Raw genomic sequence first — 16852 nt, 5'->3', positions numbered from 1 at the left:
TATGGAAAATAAGAAAGCATTCTGCTTTAATATCCCATTAAAATATTTCTAGGTGAATTGAAATTTTCTGGTTAGGGATACCAATCGCCATCAGTCTATTGCTCACTTTTCCCATTGATTCTGTAATTTCAAATGTCTGTCTGGAAAAGCTCTTTTAATGTGTGTATGTGTATGGAATATGTCATGTATATAATTTAATTCTTTAAAAGCTATTTTTCAAACTGGTGGAAAGGTATGTTTATTTTCTTTTTAAAATTATTCGCTTTATGAAATATCCATGAGACTTGAATAAAACATGGTCTGTAGTACTAATTTATTTTTCGTTATGTGGTGGCTCTAATATTATTAAGAAAAATTGATATCACCCTCAAGCTCAGAATATTTAATTTTTTTTATTAAATTTATTGGGGTGACAATTGTTAGTAAAATTACATAGATTTCAGGTGTACAATTCTGTATTACATCATCTATAAATCCCATTGTGTGTTCATCACCCAGAATCAGTTCTCCTTCCATCACCATATATTCGATCCCCCTTACCCTCATCTCCCACCCCCCACCCTCCACCCCCCTTACCCTCTGGCAACCACTAAACTATTGTCTGTGTCTATGAGTTTCTGTTTCTCATTTGTTTGTCTTGTTCTTTTGTTGTTTTTGGTTTATATACCACATATCAGTGAAATCACATGGTTCTCTGCTTTTTCTGTCTGACTTATTTCATGCAACTCAACAACAAAAAAACAAACAACCCAATTGAAAAATGGGCAGAGGACTTGAAGAGACATTTCTCCAAAGAGGACATACAAATGGCAAATAGACATATGAAAAAATGCTCAACATCACTAATCATCAGAGAAATGCAAATCAAAACCACAATGAGATATCACCTCACCCCAGTCAGAAAGGCTATCATCAACAAGACAAATAGTAACAAATGTTGGAGAAGCTGTGGAGAAAAAGGAACCCTCATGCACTGTTGGTGGGAATGCAGACTGGTGCAGCCGTTATGGAAGGCAGTGTGGAGGTTCCTCAAAGAATTACAAATAGAATTGCCATATGACCCAGCAATCCCTGTCCTGGGTATCTACCCCAAAAATCTGAAAACATTTAGAGATAAAGACACGTGTGCTCCAATGTTCATTGCAGAATATTTTCTAATTATTGCCAGTTGGTGTCAGAATTTGAAAAGCAGGATCTTTATTAAAAGGATGGTATAGTTTTAAAACTTTTTTTGGTTAAAAGTGATCCACTTAGATTATAGGTATAGTAGGGTAAAAAATAGTGAAATCTTTATGGTGTGGATAGATCAGAGTTAGAAAAACAAGGAAATCAACATTTAGGAAGTTACAGATAAACAGGAAACATACAAAGTTCTAGCACTTAAAAATGCATTCTTCCTTCTTTTCTATTGGCCATTTTAGCAGTCTGTATCATGAATGCACAAACCCATTCAGAGCCATGGGTTCCCTGCTCGTAGGCAGGTGATTCAGAGACAGTTTTAGCAGTGTATACCTAAGGAGACATAAGCCTGACAAGTCTAAGAAATAATGAAAGGTTGTACTATGATGGTCATGGTGTAACCTAACTGAGGCCTTTAACTATTAAATATATTGGCATATTCTCTATGGAACTAACTTATCTGTTGAAGACAGGTTCTCCCATCTCTTTTATGGCCCCCAAAAAAGTACAGGTATAGTATACATGGGCATAGCTTATATTTATTATTTATTTCTTTGAAAAGTTGGAAATGCCACTAGACTGTAGATATTTAGCTAAATGATCCCAAGCTGATAAGTGAGAGATACTGCTAGAAAATGAAATTATTTCATGTGTAAACTTTTTGTTCAGTTGGAGTTAATTAGGACTATAATAATACAAGAGGAAATAGTGTTGTAATACATCATGGTTAGTCTTGACTTTTATTTTATTAATGAGGTCTTTGGAGTTTGGAATTAGACCAGACTTAGATTCAAATCCTGGCCTAACCTCTTTAATAACTTTGTGGCCTTATTTAAGTTAATTTTAACCCTTTTATAGCTCATTTTGCCTACCCTTCATAAAAAGAACATAATAATAGTACCTATTGCAATGGATTGTTTTACGGATTATATAAGATCATGTGTGTATCTGATACATAGTGACTGTTAGTAAATGATAAATATTATTTTTATCTTTCTAAAAGTTGGTGTCCCAAATTAATTTTAACTGAAAATAACACAATTTGATTGTATTGTTACCTACAGTTTGAAATACCAAAAGTAATTACTCTGGCACTAAAAAAAAAGCAAAACCTTCTGTGATTATGGTTTTGAACTAGCTTTTAGCTGATTTCTCAGGTCTCATTTATCTTTACTGACCTTGGGAAGCTTTTCACAAATATATACATATCTTCTATAATGTAGAATGATACGGGCATAAAATAGCGTGAAACAAAATTTAGTATATTCCATAGTCAGATGATTGACACTAGTGTCTATTTCTCTAAATAATCTCATTATTGTGAATTATATGACAACTTTTAATTTACCTTTCTTTCTGATTTAAAAAATTTCAGATCTCTCGTGGAAGACGAAGACCAACACGTGAAATTGGCCCTTGGAAGCAGTGAAATGGGCCTCTCATCTCATTTGCAATCTTCCAAGGCAGTAGCCACACGCATCTTTACCAGCAATACCCATAGTTCTGTGGTCTTACAGGTAATCTAATCTGTCTTTTTTGTAGTATTCACATGCCTTTAGAAGCAACCTATGGTTTTTGTGGTATGGGATATGACATGGGATAGTGGTGTGGGACAGTGGGGGAGGTTGTGCATGTCTGGGGACAGGGAATATAGGGAAACTCTTTGTACTTTCTACTCAAGTTTGCTATGAACCTAAATCTTCTCTAAAAGAATGAAGTTTACTAATTTTTTTTAAAAAGAAAACAGACACCAGAGGAGAAACCTTGAAGGGAAAACTGCATACGTTTGTGATGTTTTTTAAAAAATCCCCACAGTTCATTCTTTGGTTTGTTTGTGCAAAAGAGGTCTTGCGGTTATGCCGCACTTTGTTAGACAGTGTTGTATCTGGCAACACTAACTTTCCATCATGTCTCAGCCAACATAAACATCACAAAATCCCTACACTACATTCTCTAGTCCCTCACTCACACCCTATTTTACTATCACCTTTATCATGGTTCTACAAATTGTATTTATTGTCTCGATTCATATTGGCACTAACAGATGCAGGAGTAGGGGTGAGAACTGCTGGATGCAAACACACTGGTAGATGTAAGAAGTAATAACTCACATCAAAGGAGAGGACAGAAAAACTATAGAAAGCTAAAAGAACACAAAGAACTGCGATGTGGAGATATTTAGTGTAGGGATAAGGAGTCCAAGTATTTCTGACCCTTGTGGACACTCCCTGACCTCTGTGGGCATTGCTGAATTAGAGAACAATATAATATTGGATGTCCATAAATGTCTTCTAGATATAGTTAAATTATATCAGTGTTCTCTGTTTAGTAAGATAAGGAAGATAAATCTTCCTAAATGTATTTTTAAAAGAAATCTCCTCAGATAAATTTCATGCGTATTCCTGGTCAAGAACCATTATAATAAAGCAGTATAGTGTAATAGCATAGCATAGCATAGCATATAGCATAGTGAGAGAAGAGGCTTATCCTTGCTGTGTGCCTTACTATGTCATGTACTTTCTCTGGGCTTCATTTTTTCTTATTTCCAAAATATGACTCTTGGCTAGGAAAGCTCTAAATTCCCTTCTAGTTCCCATTTGTGTGATTCAGTGAAATCACATTATTCCAATGTTTCAGTTTCTAATTGGAGCTGGGTTTTATGGTTCATTGTCCTGTGCGTATCATCAACAGAAATGTCAGGGTCAGGAAGGAAAAGCTTTCCATCCCTGGCATCTTAATTCTGTAAATGTTTTAATTATTGTTTTTTAAGGCTATGAGAGGAGAGAATGAGGGGTCAAGCAGATAGGAAAAGCATGAGAGGAAGATGTTTTAATTATATTAATGTATTCTCTCTAAAAAAATGCAAAGAGATCCACATAACCCTCCATGATATTTCTGCCCTATCCATGACCATAGTCATGTGTTAAAGGCAATTTATGTGGTCCTGCTAATTCTAAAATTGTACTTTAATCCAAATAATGACAGCAAGTGCAGTGCAGTGAAACAGATTTAGAGCAGTGGTCCTCAAATTTTAGTGTGTATCAGAATCACAAGGAGGAAGGCTGTTAAAACAGTGAGTACTGGGCCTCACCCACAGTTTCTTAATCAAAAACGGGGGTTGGGGCCCGGAAATGTGCATTCCCAACAAGTTCCCAAGTGATGCTGCAGATCCAGGGAACATACTTTTAGAACCATTGTTCTAGGGGCAAGGTCCTTCTTCCATCAAGAGAGATGGCCTCTTATTTTCCCCCTTTATGTCATATGGAAATAAGAGGTCTGACAATTAAGTTCACGAACTCATCCTAGAAAAACTGCTACATGTGTTATTGTTGAATATCACTATGGTAACCTTCAAGGTACTCCCCTTTGGAAGCTATGCACCCAGCCAGCGCCTATTCACCCTTCAAAGTAATTTGGAACTCTATCTGGAGTGGCCATCAGAGCTGTCGTTGTATTACCTTTGAAGTCCTAAATGTCATCAAAACATCTTCCTTTCAATATTTCCTTTATCTTCGAGTAAAGAAAGATCAGGTGAGTAGGGAGGGTGTTCCAATACAGTTATTTTTTTACTGGCTAAAAGCTCCCTCACAGACAGTGCCCCGTGAGCTGGTACGTTGTCATCATGCAATGATGAATTATTGGCAAAAAGTTCAGGTCATCTAACTTTTTCACGTGACCTTTTCAGTACTTCCAAATAATAAACTTGGTTAATTTAATTGTTTGTCCAGTTGGTACAAATTCATAATGAATAATCCCTCTGATATCAAAACAGGTTAGCAACATCGTTGCAACAAGTTCACGAACTTAATTGTCAGGCCTTGTAAGTTAATGTTATAATGGGGAAACAATGGAAATAGCTTAAATATCCATCCATAGGGAAACGGTTATATAAATTATGTTGCATCAACAATGTAATACTGTGCAGTCACTAAAAAGAGAGGTGAGATAGATCTGTATGTATTAAACAGAAAGAATACATTAAATGAAAAAAGTAAGAAGACATATATGATATATCCACACAACAGAATATTGTTCAGCTACATAAAGCAACGAAGTACTGAAACATGTTACAACATGGATGGACTTTGAAAACATTATGCTACCGCCTTTCCCTCAAAATAAGACCTAACCGTAAAATAAGCCCTAGCATGATTTTTCAGGATGACATCCCTTGAACATAAACTCTAATGCGTCTTTTGGAGCAAAAATTAATGTAAGACCCAGTCTTATTTTTGGAATAACATGGTATGTGAAAAGAGTTAGTGACAAAATACCACATATTGTATAATTCCATTTATGTGAAATGTCCAGAATAGGGAAATCTGTAGAGACAGAAAGTAGGCTAGTGGTTGCTTAGGGCTAGAGAAAATGTGAGGATACACGGATGATAGGTAAAGCCTGCAGGTTTTTCTTTTTCAGGTAATGAAAATATCCTAAAATTGATTATGGAGATGGTTCCAATATTTTCTGTAAATATACTAAAAACCACTGAATTGTACACTTTTAATGACTGAATTGTATGGTATGTTAGCTACATCTCAATAAAGTTGTTAGAAAAGTAATAGGACAATATGTAATATATAATACCATCTATTTGTAGAAAAAATATACAATAGATGAGGTTGGACAATTAGGTTCACGAACTTCCCACTGTGCACTTATATTGGCAGCACTGTACAAACAGCTCGGTAAGGTTTCATAACCTTGGTATATCAGTGTCTCACAGCTGTGTTCATGTCGACGTGTGGTGGTGTCTTGCTGAGTGGAGTTCATTATTGTTGTTGTGTGTTTTTGTGTGCCATTGCAAGAATGTCTGAGCTTGAATTAGAGTAACAAACAAACATTAAATATCTTGTTAAACTTGGCAAGAGTGGAAGGGATATCAGGAACATGTTAGTCCAAGTTTATGGGAATAATGCCATGAAGAAAACAGCCGTTTACAAAAGGATTAAATGTTTTTCTGAGGGGAGAGAATGCGTCACTGATGAAGAGAGGTCAGGGCGGCCAGTAACCAGCAGAACTGACAAAGACATTGTTAAAATTCATCAAATTGTGTGTCAAAATCATTGGCTGACTCTGAGAAGCATAGCAGATCAAGTAAACATCGATAGAGAAACAGGAAAATCTTAACTGAAAATCTTGGCATGAGAAAGGTGTGTGCAAAAATGGTCCTGAAGGAACTCACTGATGAACAAAAGCAAAGGAGAGTCATAGTTTGCCAAGACCTTTTGGAGAGGCAAGACGATGTTTTGGGCCATGTTATCACTGTTAATGAAACACAGGTGTACCAATAGGATGCTGAAACAAAGCATCAAAGTGCACAATGGAAGTCAGCCAATTTTCCATGACCAAAAAATTTCTGTCAGTCCAAATCAAGTGTCAAAACGATATCAGAGGGATTATTAATTACTTATTTGTTTCAACTGGACAAACAGTTAACCAAGTTTACTATTTGGAAGTGCTGAAAAGGCTGCATGAAAAAGTTAGTTGAAGACGTTCTGAACTTTTCGACAGTTCACGGCCCTTGCATTATAACAATACATCATCTCGTATGGCACTGTCTGTGAGGGACTTTTTAGCTAGTAAACAAATCAATGTATTGGGACACTCTTCCTACTCACCTGATGTGGCCCCCAGTGACTTCTTTCTTTACCTGAAGATAAAGGAAATGTTGAAAGGAAGACATTTTGATGACATTCAGGACTTCAGGGGTAATATGACGACAGCTATAATGCCCATTTCAGAAAAAGGGTTCTAAAATTGCTTTGAAGAGTGGACTAGGTGCTGCTATGAGTGCATAGCTCCCCAAGGAAGTACTTTGAAAATGACTGTAGTGATATTCAGCATTGAGGTATGTAGCACTTTTACTAGGATGAGTTCGTGAACTTAATTGTCAGTCCTCACATATACATGAATGTAAATGCATAACAATAGGTCTGGAAACATTAGGGAGGCTGGTGAATAATGTCTTACACTTTGTGCTCTGTATAATCCTGCACTGTTTATTTTTTTTAAATGGAATCATTTTTGCATATAACCTGAGTAATTTAAAAAAGTATATATAATGGTTGACAAAACAAGTGTAGCTGGGTCTTAGAACCCTTAGCTCTGTCATGTTTTAGTTCAGCTTTTGTTGGTCCAGGCTGGTGGTAGGAACAGAGATGTGAAAGTAACCTGAGCATTTGTATTAAGTGGAGTTGATCTTTCGTAAACTGATGTTTTTAATGTTATGTTGTCTGTGGTGGTATAGAGCTACCACTCTGTATTGCTTTTGAAAAACTTGGTATGCTCTCTATTTAAAAATCTATTAAAAATTATGTTCTCACAAATGATTTTTAAGTATAAGCACTAACAGGGACATTTTTTTTTGTATCTAATCTTATATGTGTGGTTGTCAAGGGAACAAGCTAGAGAAGTGTTTAATGTGTAAATGTTATCATTGTTTTAAAATTAGCAATCACACAAACTCCAGTTTCAAAATCCATTGAAAGTAGCTGTCAGGGGAACGTTTCTATGGGGAGAGTATATATATATTTTTTAAATTTTATTTTATTAAATTTATTGGGGTGACAATTGTTAGTAAAATTACATAGATTTCAGGTGTACAATTCTGTATTACAACATCTATAAATCCCATTGTGTGTTCATCACCCAGAGTCAGTTCTCCTTCCATCACCATATATTCGATCCCCCTTACCCTCATCTCCCACCCCCCACCCCCGCCCCCGTTACCCTCTGGCAACCACTAAACTATATTTTAAGAAGCCTCACTCTGCAGTATTACCCACTGCATAACTGTAATGGGAAGGACATGAGTTTAGGCCAAAACTGCAATCCTAGTTTTACTACTTACTAGCTAGTTATGTGACTCTGGGAAAGTCATTTATCCTCTTTGGGCCAGCATCTTTATCTGTAATAGGGGTAAGAGATGTGAAGATTAAATGTGACAATTTATGGGAAAGTAAGGTGCAAATAAATATCCATTTATTTTTTCCCATTTAGCCAAACAGGGAAGATGTCAGAGAAAATGTAGCTGATCAGAAGTGAAAGGTGTGCTAAATAAAGCATCCATCTGGTGGGCTTGATGTGCTCAAACAGATTAGTTGACTCTATTATATAGGCTTTAGCAAACTAGGCTGTCAAAGAAAGTGTCTAGAAAGAATTTTGATACCTAATAGGCTTGGATTCCTAGAACTTTGAACAAATCCCAGGAGAATCCATGATGAAATTAGCAATGAAAAGGTCTTTTACTCAAGGAAGGAAGATTAAACAGGATTTGCTTAAGTAGTAACTGGTAAAAACCAAGAATTAGGGATTTCTGGTTAAGATGGCAGAGTAGGTAAACACTGTGCTTACCTCCTTTCGTGGCCACATCAAAATTACAACTAAGCTACAAAACAGCCATCATTGAGAATCACCTGAAGTCTAGTTGAACTGAAGGCCTACAACTAAGGACATATAGAAGAAGCCACCTCAAGAGTGGTAGGAGGGGCAGAGACGTGGAATGGGCTGGTCCCATATCTGCACGGAGCCATTAAAAATCAGGAGGGATATGTCGGCTGTGGAGGTCCTCCACCCCGCACCGCCAGCGGAATGAAGGGTCCCAAAGTGATACCAGGCTCCCCAGCGCAGGGTTCCAGTGCTGGGGAGAGAAGTCCCCATAACTTCTGGCTGTGAAAACTAGTAGAGATTATGACCAAGTCAGACAAGGGAAGTTGCAGTCCCAGGCACTCCTCTTAAAGGATTCATGCATGAACTCAAGTCACTGACAGACACACTCACTCTAAGCTCCAGTGCTGGGGCAGCAGCTTGAAAGGCACGAGAGATATATGGGGAGGAACAGAATTGTCCGGCTTAGGGGCAAGGCCTGGAGAAGCAGCTTTCTCCTAGACAGAGGAGCTGGCTGAAGCTTTGTTTCTTTGTTGAGCCCTCCCCCCTCCCAGCGTGCAGGCTCAGGCAGACATCATATCTGAGTCTCCATCAACTTGGCTATGATGGTTTGTCTGTACCATCCTAGTGATTCCGTGAGACCACACCCTACCTGGCTTGCCAGCCCACCCAAGGCGCCTCTGGTGGCTTTTCTGTACAAACGGCCCATCTTGGCTCTGGCTGCGGACATTCCTAAAAATCTCTCAAACGTTCATAAAACCCAAAGAAGTAACATCTGGCTTTGGCATGCACTGTACCTCTGGCTGAAGCAATCCGAAGCCCAGCATTAGTGACAGCGAACTCGGTTTGAGGCTTGGCCTGTCAAGGCACCTCCAGACAATCACTGGTGGAGGCCATCTGCTGATGGCTTTGTGGCTTATGCCTGGTGGCACTGGGCAGCGTATAGGCTGCAGCTGAACTTGGGCTGCAGTGGGTCCCCTCCCAGGGGTCCTGGGGTTGGCACACCCATTGACTAGCTTTGGTCTGAGTGGGAGCATCACCTGGCTGCCTCCAAGAACAACACACCCAAAGGGAAGACTGGACAGGCACCAGAGCCCTGCTAAAGCAAGTCCTGCAACATAGGGTCAGCCCCTGCATAACAACTCCTCCATTGTAGTTACAGCCAGTCTTCACAACCAATCAGATGAGGGTCACTCCCACACATTGATATGCAAACTACAACAAAAGCTCAACAACAATAGGAGGACACACACAACCCACATAAGGGACACACTTGGAGCACCTGGTTTAGGTGACGAGGGACACTGTGTCATTGGACCCTACAGGATGCCGACTACATAAGGCCACTCTACTAAGACCAGTAGACCTAGGAGTCCTACCTAATACATAGAAAAAAACACAAGGAGTCCGCCAAAATGGGGAGACAAAGAAACATGTCCCAAATGAAAGAACAGAACAAGCCTCCAGGGGAAAAAAAAAAAAAAAAAAACTAAAGAAAATGGAGACAAGCAATCTACCACACACGGAGTTTAAAACACTGGTTATAAGAATGCTCAGTGATCTCAGAGAACATTAACAAAGAAATAGGAAATAATAATGGAGATAAAAAACATAAAAAAGCCCAGTTAGAAATAAATAATAGAATAAATAAAATGATAATACAATAGAGGGAATCAACAGTAGGTTAGGTGAAGCAGAGCTTTGAATCAGTGATTAAGAAAGCAAGGTAGCAATTAGAACAGGAAAAAGAAAATAGGATCCAAAAAATGAGGATGTTTTAAGGGGCCTCTGGGACAACATCAAACATACCAACATTCTCATTGTAGGGGTACCAGGAGGAGAAGAGAGAACAAAGATTTGAAAACCTGTTTGAAGAAATAATGACTGAAAACTTCCCTAACCTGACAAAGAAAATAGACATACAATCTCAGGAAGCAAAGAGAGCTTCCCGAACAAGATGTGTCCCAAACCGATACGCATCATAATTAAAATGCCAAAGGTTAAAGACAAACAGAGAATCTTAAAAGCTGCAAGACCTACAAGGGAGCTCCCATGAGACTGTCAGCTGATTTCACAGCCAGAAGGGATTGGCAGGAAATATTTTTTATTTTTTTATTTTTTTTAAATTTTATTTTATTAAATTTATTGGGGTGACAATTGTTAGTAAAATTACATAGATTTCAGGTGCACAATTCTGTATTACATCATCTATAAATCCCATTGTGTGTTCATCACCCACAGTCAGTTCTCCTTCCATCACCATATATTCGATCTCCCTTACCCTCATCTCCAACGCCCCACCCCCCACCCCCCCTTACCCTCTGGCAACCACTAAACTATTATCTGTGTCTATGAGTTTCTGTTTCTCATTTGTTTGTCTTGTTCTTTTGTTGTTTTTGGTTTATATACCACATATCAGTGAAATCACATGGTTCTCTGCTTTTTCTGTCTGACTTATTTCACTCAGCATTACTCTCTCAAGATCCATCCATGTCCGATAAGGGGCTAGTATCCAGAATATACAAGGAACTCATGCAACTCAATAACAAAAAAACAAACAACCCAATTGAAAAATGGGCAGAGGACTTGAAGAGACATTTCTCCAAAGAGGACATACAAATGGCAAATAGACATATGAAAAAATGCTCAACATCACTAATCATCAGAGAAATGCAAATCAAAACCACAATGAGATATCACCTCACCCCAGCCAGAATGGCTATCATCAACAAGGCAGGAAATATTTAAAGTGATGAATAGCAAGGACATACAACCAAGATTACTATACCCAGCAAGGCTATCATTTAGAATTGAAAGACAGATAAAGAGCTTCACAGACAAGAAAAAGCTAAAGGAGTTCATCACCACCAAAATTCTTTAAAATGAAAAAAAAATGATCAAAAGTATAAATAATAAAATAACAATAACTACAGGTCTATCAACAATTACTTTACATGTAAATGGATTAAATGCTCCAATCAAAAGATACGGTGGCTGAATGGATAAGAAAGCAACATCCCTACATATGCTGCCTACAAGAGACTCCCTTCAGATTGAAAGACACACAGAGATTGAAAGTAAAGGGATAAAAAAAGATATTTCAAGCAAATGCAATAGAATTGAAAACCCAGAAATAAACCCACATAAATATGGACAGATAATTTTCAACAAAGGAGCCAAAAGCATACAGTACAGAAAAGAAAGCCCTTTCAATAAATGATGCTGAGAAATTGGAAAGCCACGTGCAACAGACTGAGGCTACAGTGCTATCTGTCACCATATACCAAAATTAACTCTTAGTGGATCAAAGACCTAAACATAACATTTGAAACTATACACTACATAGAGAAAAACATAGGTACTAAACTTATGGACCTTGGGTTCAAAGAGGATTTTATTAATTTGACCTCAAAGCAAGGGAAGGAAAATCTACAATAAGTGAATGGGACTATGTCAAACTAAGAGGGTGTAGTAGATTGGGGGAGGGGGTTATCACTTTGTGAGGGGTATAAATGTCTAACTATTACATTGTTTTGTACACTTGAAACTAAAAACAACAACAACAACAACAACAACAAAAACCCCAAACAAAAAATGCTTCAGAGGAAAATAAACTAATCAACCTGCAAAAAATAAAAAAAATAAAAAGCTTTTGTACAGCAAAAGAAACTATCAACAAAACAAAGAAACAACCAATCGAATGGGAGAAGATATTTGCAAACAATGCTTCTGATCAGAGGCTAATATCCAAAATATACAAGGAATTCTACAACTCAACAACAAAAAGATAAGCAATTCAATTAAAAATGGGCGGAGGGCATGAAGAGAAACTTCTCCCAACAAGACACAGAAACAGCCAACAGATATATGAAAAAATGCTCACCTTCACTAACTATTAGGGAAATTCAACTAAAAACCACAATGAGATATCACCTCACCCCAGTCAGAATGGCTATCATCAACACGACAAATAATAACAAGTGTTGGAGAGGCTGTGGAGAAAAAGGAACCCTCATACACTGTTGGTGGGAATGCAGGTCGGTGCTGTCGCTATGGAAGGCAGTGTGGAGGTTCCTCAAAAAATAAAGAATAGAATTACCGTATGACCCAGCAATCCCTCTCCTGGGTATCTACAAAAAAAAAATCTGAAAACATTTATCTGTAAAGGTATGTGTGCTCTGATGTTCATTGCAGGTGTATTTATCGTGGCCAAGACATGGAAACAATCAAAGTGTCCTTCAATAGATGATTGCATAAAGAAGATGTGGTATATATACACAATGGAATACTATTCTGCCATAGACAAGGTGAAATACTACCATTTGCATGGCGTGGATGGACCTTGAGATGATCATGTTAAGCGAAATAAGTCAGACAGAAAACGTCAAGAATCATATGACTTCACTGGTATGTGGGATACAATACTGAAAAGAACAAAGGAACAAGACAAACAAAGAAACAAAAACTCATAGACACAGACAACAGTTTAGTGGTTACGAGAGTGTAAGGGGGAGGGGAAATGTTAGAAGTGGGTAAATGGGGTCAAATATATGGTGATGGAAGAAGTGACTCTGGGTGGTGAGCACACAATATGATATGTAGATGATGTATTATAGAATTGTACACATGAAACCATGTAATTTTACTATTGTCACCACCAATAAATTTAATTGAAAAAAAATTTTGGTGTAGTGTAGCAATACTTATACCAGACAAAACAGACTTTAAAACAAAGTTTATAAGAAGAGAAAGAGAAGGACCCAGTAATCCCACTTCTGAATATTTGTCTGAAGAAAACCAAAATGCTACTTCGAGGGGATGTGTGCATCCATATGTTCATTGCAGTGTTGTTTACAATTGCCAAGATGTGGAGGTAGCCTGCGTGTCCATCGATGGAAGAATAGGTAGAGAGGAGATGGTACCTATATAAAGTGGACTATTGCTTGGCCATGGAGGGGAAAATGTTCTTGCCATCTGCAGTGTCATGGAACAACCAGCAAGGTATTGTGCTGAGTGGCATATGTCAGATGGAAAGACAGATGCAGTGTGATTTTGCTTATATGGACAACCTAAAGAACAAAATAAACAAAGAAACTCATTGATACAAATAACATTTTGATGTTTTCCAGATGGGAGGAGTTTGGGGGTGAGTGAAAAAGGTAAGGGATTACGAAGTATAAATTGATAGTTACAAAATAGTCATGGAGATGTAAAGTAAAGCCTTGGTATGGTGTCAGGTGAGTACTAGACTAGTCAGGGGGATTACTTCTTAGATTACATAATTGTCTAACCACTGTACCGTACACCTGAAACTAATATAAAATAATGCTGAATGTCAACTGCAATTGAAAAATTTAAAAGGGGGGAAAAGATGAAGGGGAATGAGAGGTTGAAATTTCCAGGTATGAAATAAGTAAGTCATGGGGATGTAATGTACAGCATGGGGAATATAGTCAATAATATTGTGATAGCATGGTATGGTGTTAGATGGTTACTGGACTTATCAGGGTGATCACTTCTTTATGTATATAAATGTGGAATAACTATGTATGGTGTACACCTGAAACTAATAGAATGTTGTTTGTTAGCTATATTTTAATAAAAATCTTTTTAAAAAGTCCCCAAACCAAGAATTATTTCATTTTCCTCACTCTTTTCCTACTACTCTGTGTTCCCTTCTCATGGAAAACTTCCATCTTTTGACTTCTTTCTGTTATCCCAAGCTGTCAACATCTTTATTTTACTACCCCATCCATTGTGTCAGACCCTTTGTAACCCCTTTATTGCTTAAAAATAACAGTTTTATGAAGATGTGATTTACATACCATATGTTCACCCATTTGAAGTTGTACAATTCAAAAAATAAAGTGTACAATTCAATGTTTTTCAATGTATTTGTAGAGTCTTGCAAATATCACTACAATTCATTGTACAACATTGTCATCCCCTCAAGAAGAAACCTTGTATCCATTAGCAGTCACTTCCCACTTTCCCTTAACCCCTTCTCCAATCCTGGGAAACCATTAATCTACTTGCTGTTTCTATAGATTTTCTTATGAATATTTCACATAAATTATACAACATGCGGTCTTTTGTGACTGGTTTCTTTTACTTGGCATAATGTTTTCAAGGTTCATCCAGGTTGTAGCATGCATCAGTACTTTTGTCCTTTTTATGACTAATTACTATTTCATTATATGGATATGCCATTTATTTTATCCATTTATCCCCTGATGGACATTTGGGTTGTTTTCACTTTTGGGCTATTTCAGTAATGCTCCTGGTGAACATTTATGCACAAGTATCCATGGATGTGTTTTCATTTATTTTTCATGTGTACCTAGGAGTGGAATTGGTAGCTCATATAGTAATTCTATGCCTAATTTTCTGAAAAATTGCCAGAGTGTTTTCCAAAGTGACTGTACCACTTCACATTCCCACAGGCAGTGTATGTGGGTGTCAATTTTTACATATTTTTGCCAACACTTAATATGTCTTTTTGATGATAGCTATACTGGTAAATGTGAAGTAGTATTTTGAGGTTTTGATTTGTATCTCCCTGATTGCTAATGATGTTGAGCATCTTTTCATTTGTGCTTATGGCCATCCATATCATCTTTGAAGAACTGTCTGTTCAGATCCTTTGTCCAGTTTTTAGTTGGGTTATTTATCTTTTTATTATTTAGTTGGAAGTGTTTTTTGATATATTCTAGATACAAGTCCCTTATCAAATACATGATTTGCAAGTATTTTCTCCTAGCACCTTTGTTTTATAGTCCCTTGTTGTTCTTCCATAACTCCAAACTTGCCAACCTCCACTCGTTTATCCATTCAGCAATTTAATCGTTGCTTCTGCTTTACCTTAGTAGACTTAATAGGATATATAGTCAAGGCAAATACCTGGAAGACTTGTGATTTTTCACTATCTCTAAACATATGAGGTGACAATTAAGTTCATGAATTCATCCTAGAAAAAGTGCTACATACCTCATTGCTGAGAATCACGATGGTTACCTTCAAAGTACTCCCTGGATGCTATGTACTGACTCCAGCACCTAGTCTACCCTTCAAAGCAATTTTGGAACTCTTTTTCTGGAGTGGCCATCAGAGCTGTCATCGTATTGCCCTTGATGTCCTGAATGCCATCAAAATATCTTCCTTTCAATATTTCCTTTATCTTCGGGTAAAGAAAGAAGACATTGGGGGCCAGATCAGGTGAGTATGGAAGGTGTTCCAACACAGTTATTTGTTTACTGGCTAAAAACTCTTTCACCTACAGTGCTGTGTGAGCTGGTGCATTGTCATGATGCAAGAGCCATGAATTGTTAGAGGTCGTCTAACTTTTTCACGTGACCTTTTCAGCACTTCCAAATAGTAAACTTGGTTAACCGTTTGTCCAGTTGGTACAAATCCATAATGAATAATCCCTCTGATAACAACAAAAAGTTTAGCAACATCGTTGCAACATGTTTGCGAACGTCATTGTCAGACCTCATATATTATTCTTTCATACTTCAGTTTCTCTGCACCCATTCCCTGTCGTTGAAATGTCCTTATTTTATTTTTCTGTCTGGCCCCTGTTTATTCATGATGATCCATCTTTTTTTTTTTTTTTCTTTTCTTTTTTTTTTTTTTTAATTAAATTTATTGGGGTGACAATTGTTAGTAAAATTACATAGATTTCAGGTGTACAATTCTGTATTACATCATCTATAAATCCCATTGTGTGTTCATCACCCAGAGTCAGTTCTCCATCTTAAATGGAGAGTGGTAAGCTTGGAATTCTAGTTTTGGCTCAATCTCATGACCTTCCTATTACAGTTACACAGTGGGTAATCCTGCAGAGTGAGATTTAAAACAGTCTCTCCCTATGGCTCTGATCCCATGACAGTTACTTTTTTTAAAATTAGAGTTTATTGGGGTGACAATTGTTAGTAAAGTTAACATGGGTTTCAGGTGTACAATTCTGTATTACATCATCTATAAATCCCATTGTGTGTTCACCACCCAGAGTCAGTTCTCCTTCCATCACCATATATTTGATCCCCCTTACCCTCATCTCCCACCCCCCTTCTCCCACCCTCTGGTGCTCACTAAACTATGTCTGTGTCTATGAGTTTTTGTTTCTTCATTTGTTTGTCTTGTTCCTTTGTTGTTTTCAGTTTTATATACCACATATCAGTGAAATCATATGGTTCTCGACTTTTTCTTTCTCATTTATTTCCCTTAGCATAATATTCTCAAGATCCATCCATGTTGTCACAAACGGCACTATTTCATCATT

At 37.4% G+C, this 16852-nt stretch overlaps 1 protein-coding gene across 7 annotated transcripts in view; it reads left to right on the top strand.

Moving 5' to 3' along the window:
- The window catches only part of KLHL13 (kelch like family member 13), a 278952-nt gene that overhangs the window by 177665 nt on the left and 84435 nt on the right, over window positions 1-16852 (top strand). For 6 of the 7 annotated variants that reach the window (XM_088794842.1, XM_088794843.1, XM_088794841.1 and 3 more), the window contains one exon: window positions 2555-2696. In XM_088794842.1, coding sequence (XP_088650968.1) covers window positions 2555-2696 — 142 coding nt within the window. Of the gene's footprint in view, window positions 1-2554; window positions 2697-15539; window positions 15784-16852 lie in introns of those variants that run through there. The other variant, XM_088794844.1, reaches the window with a different exon arrangement.

Source organism: Rhinolophus sinicus, chromosome 18, assembly GCF_057876585.1.
Source record: "Rhinolophus sinicus isolate RSI-liver-muscle chromosome 18, RSI-T2T, whole genome shotgun sequence".
Classification (NCBI taxonomy): Eukaryota; Metazoa; Chordata; class Mammalia; order Chiroptera; family Rhinolophidae; genus Rhinolophus; species Rhinolophus sinicus.
The sequence above is the reverse complement of the archived record's forward strand: the minus strand, read 5'-3'. Positions and strand labels throughout refer to the sequence as shown.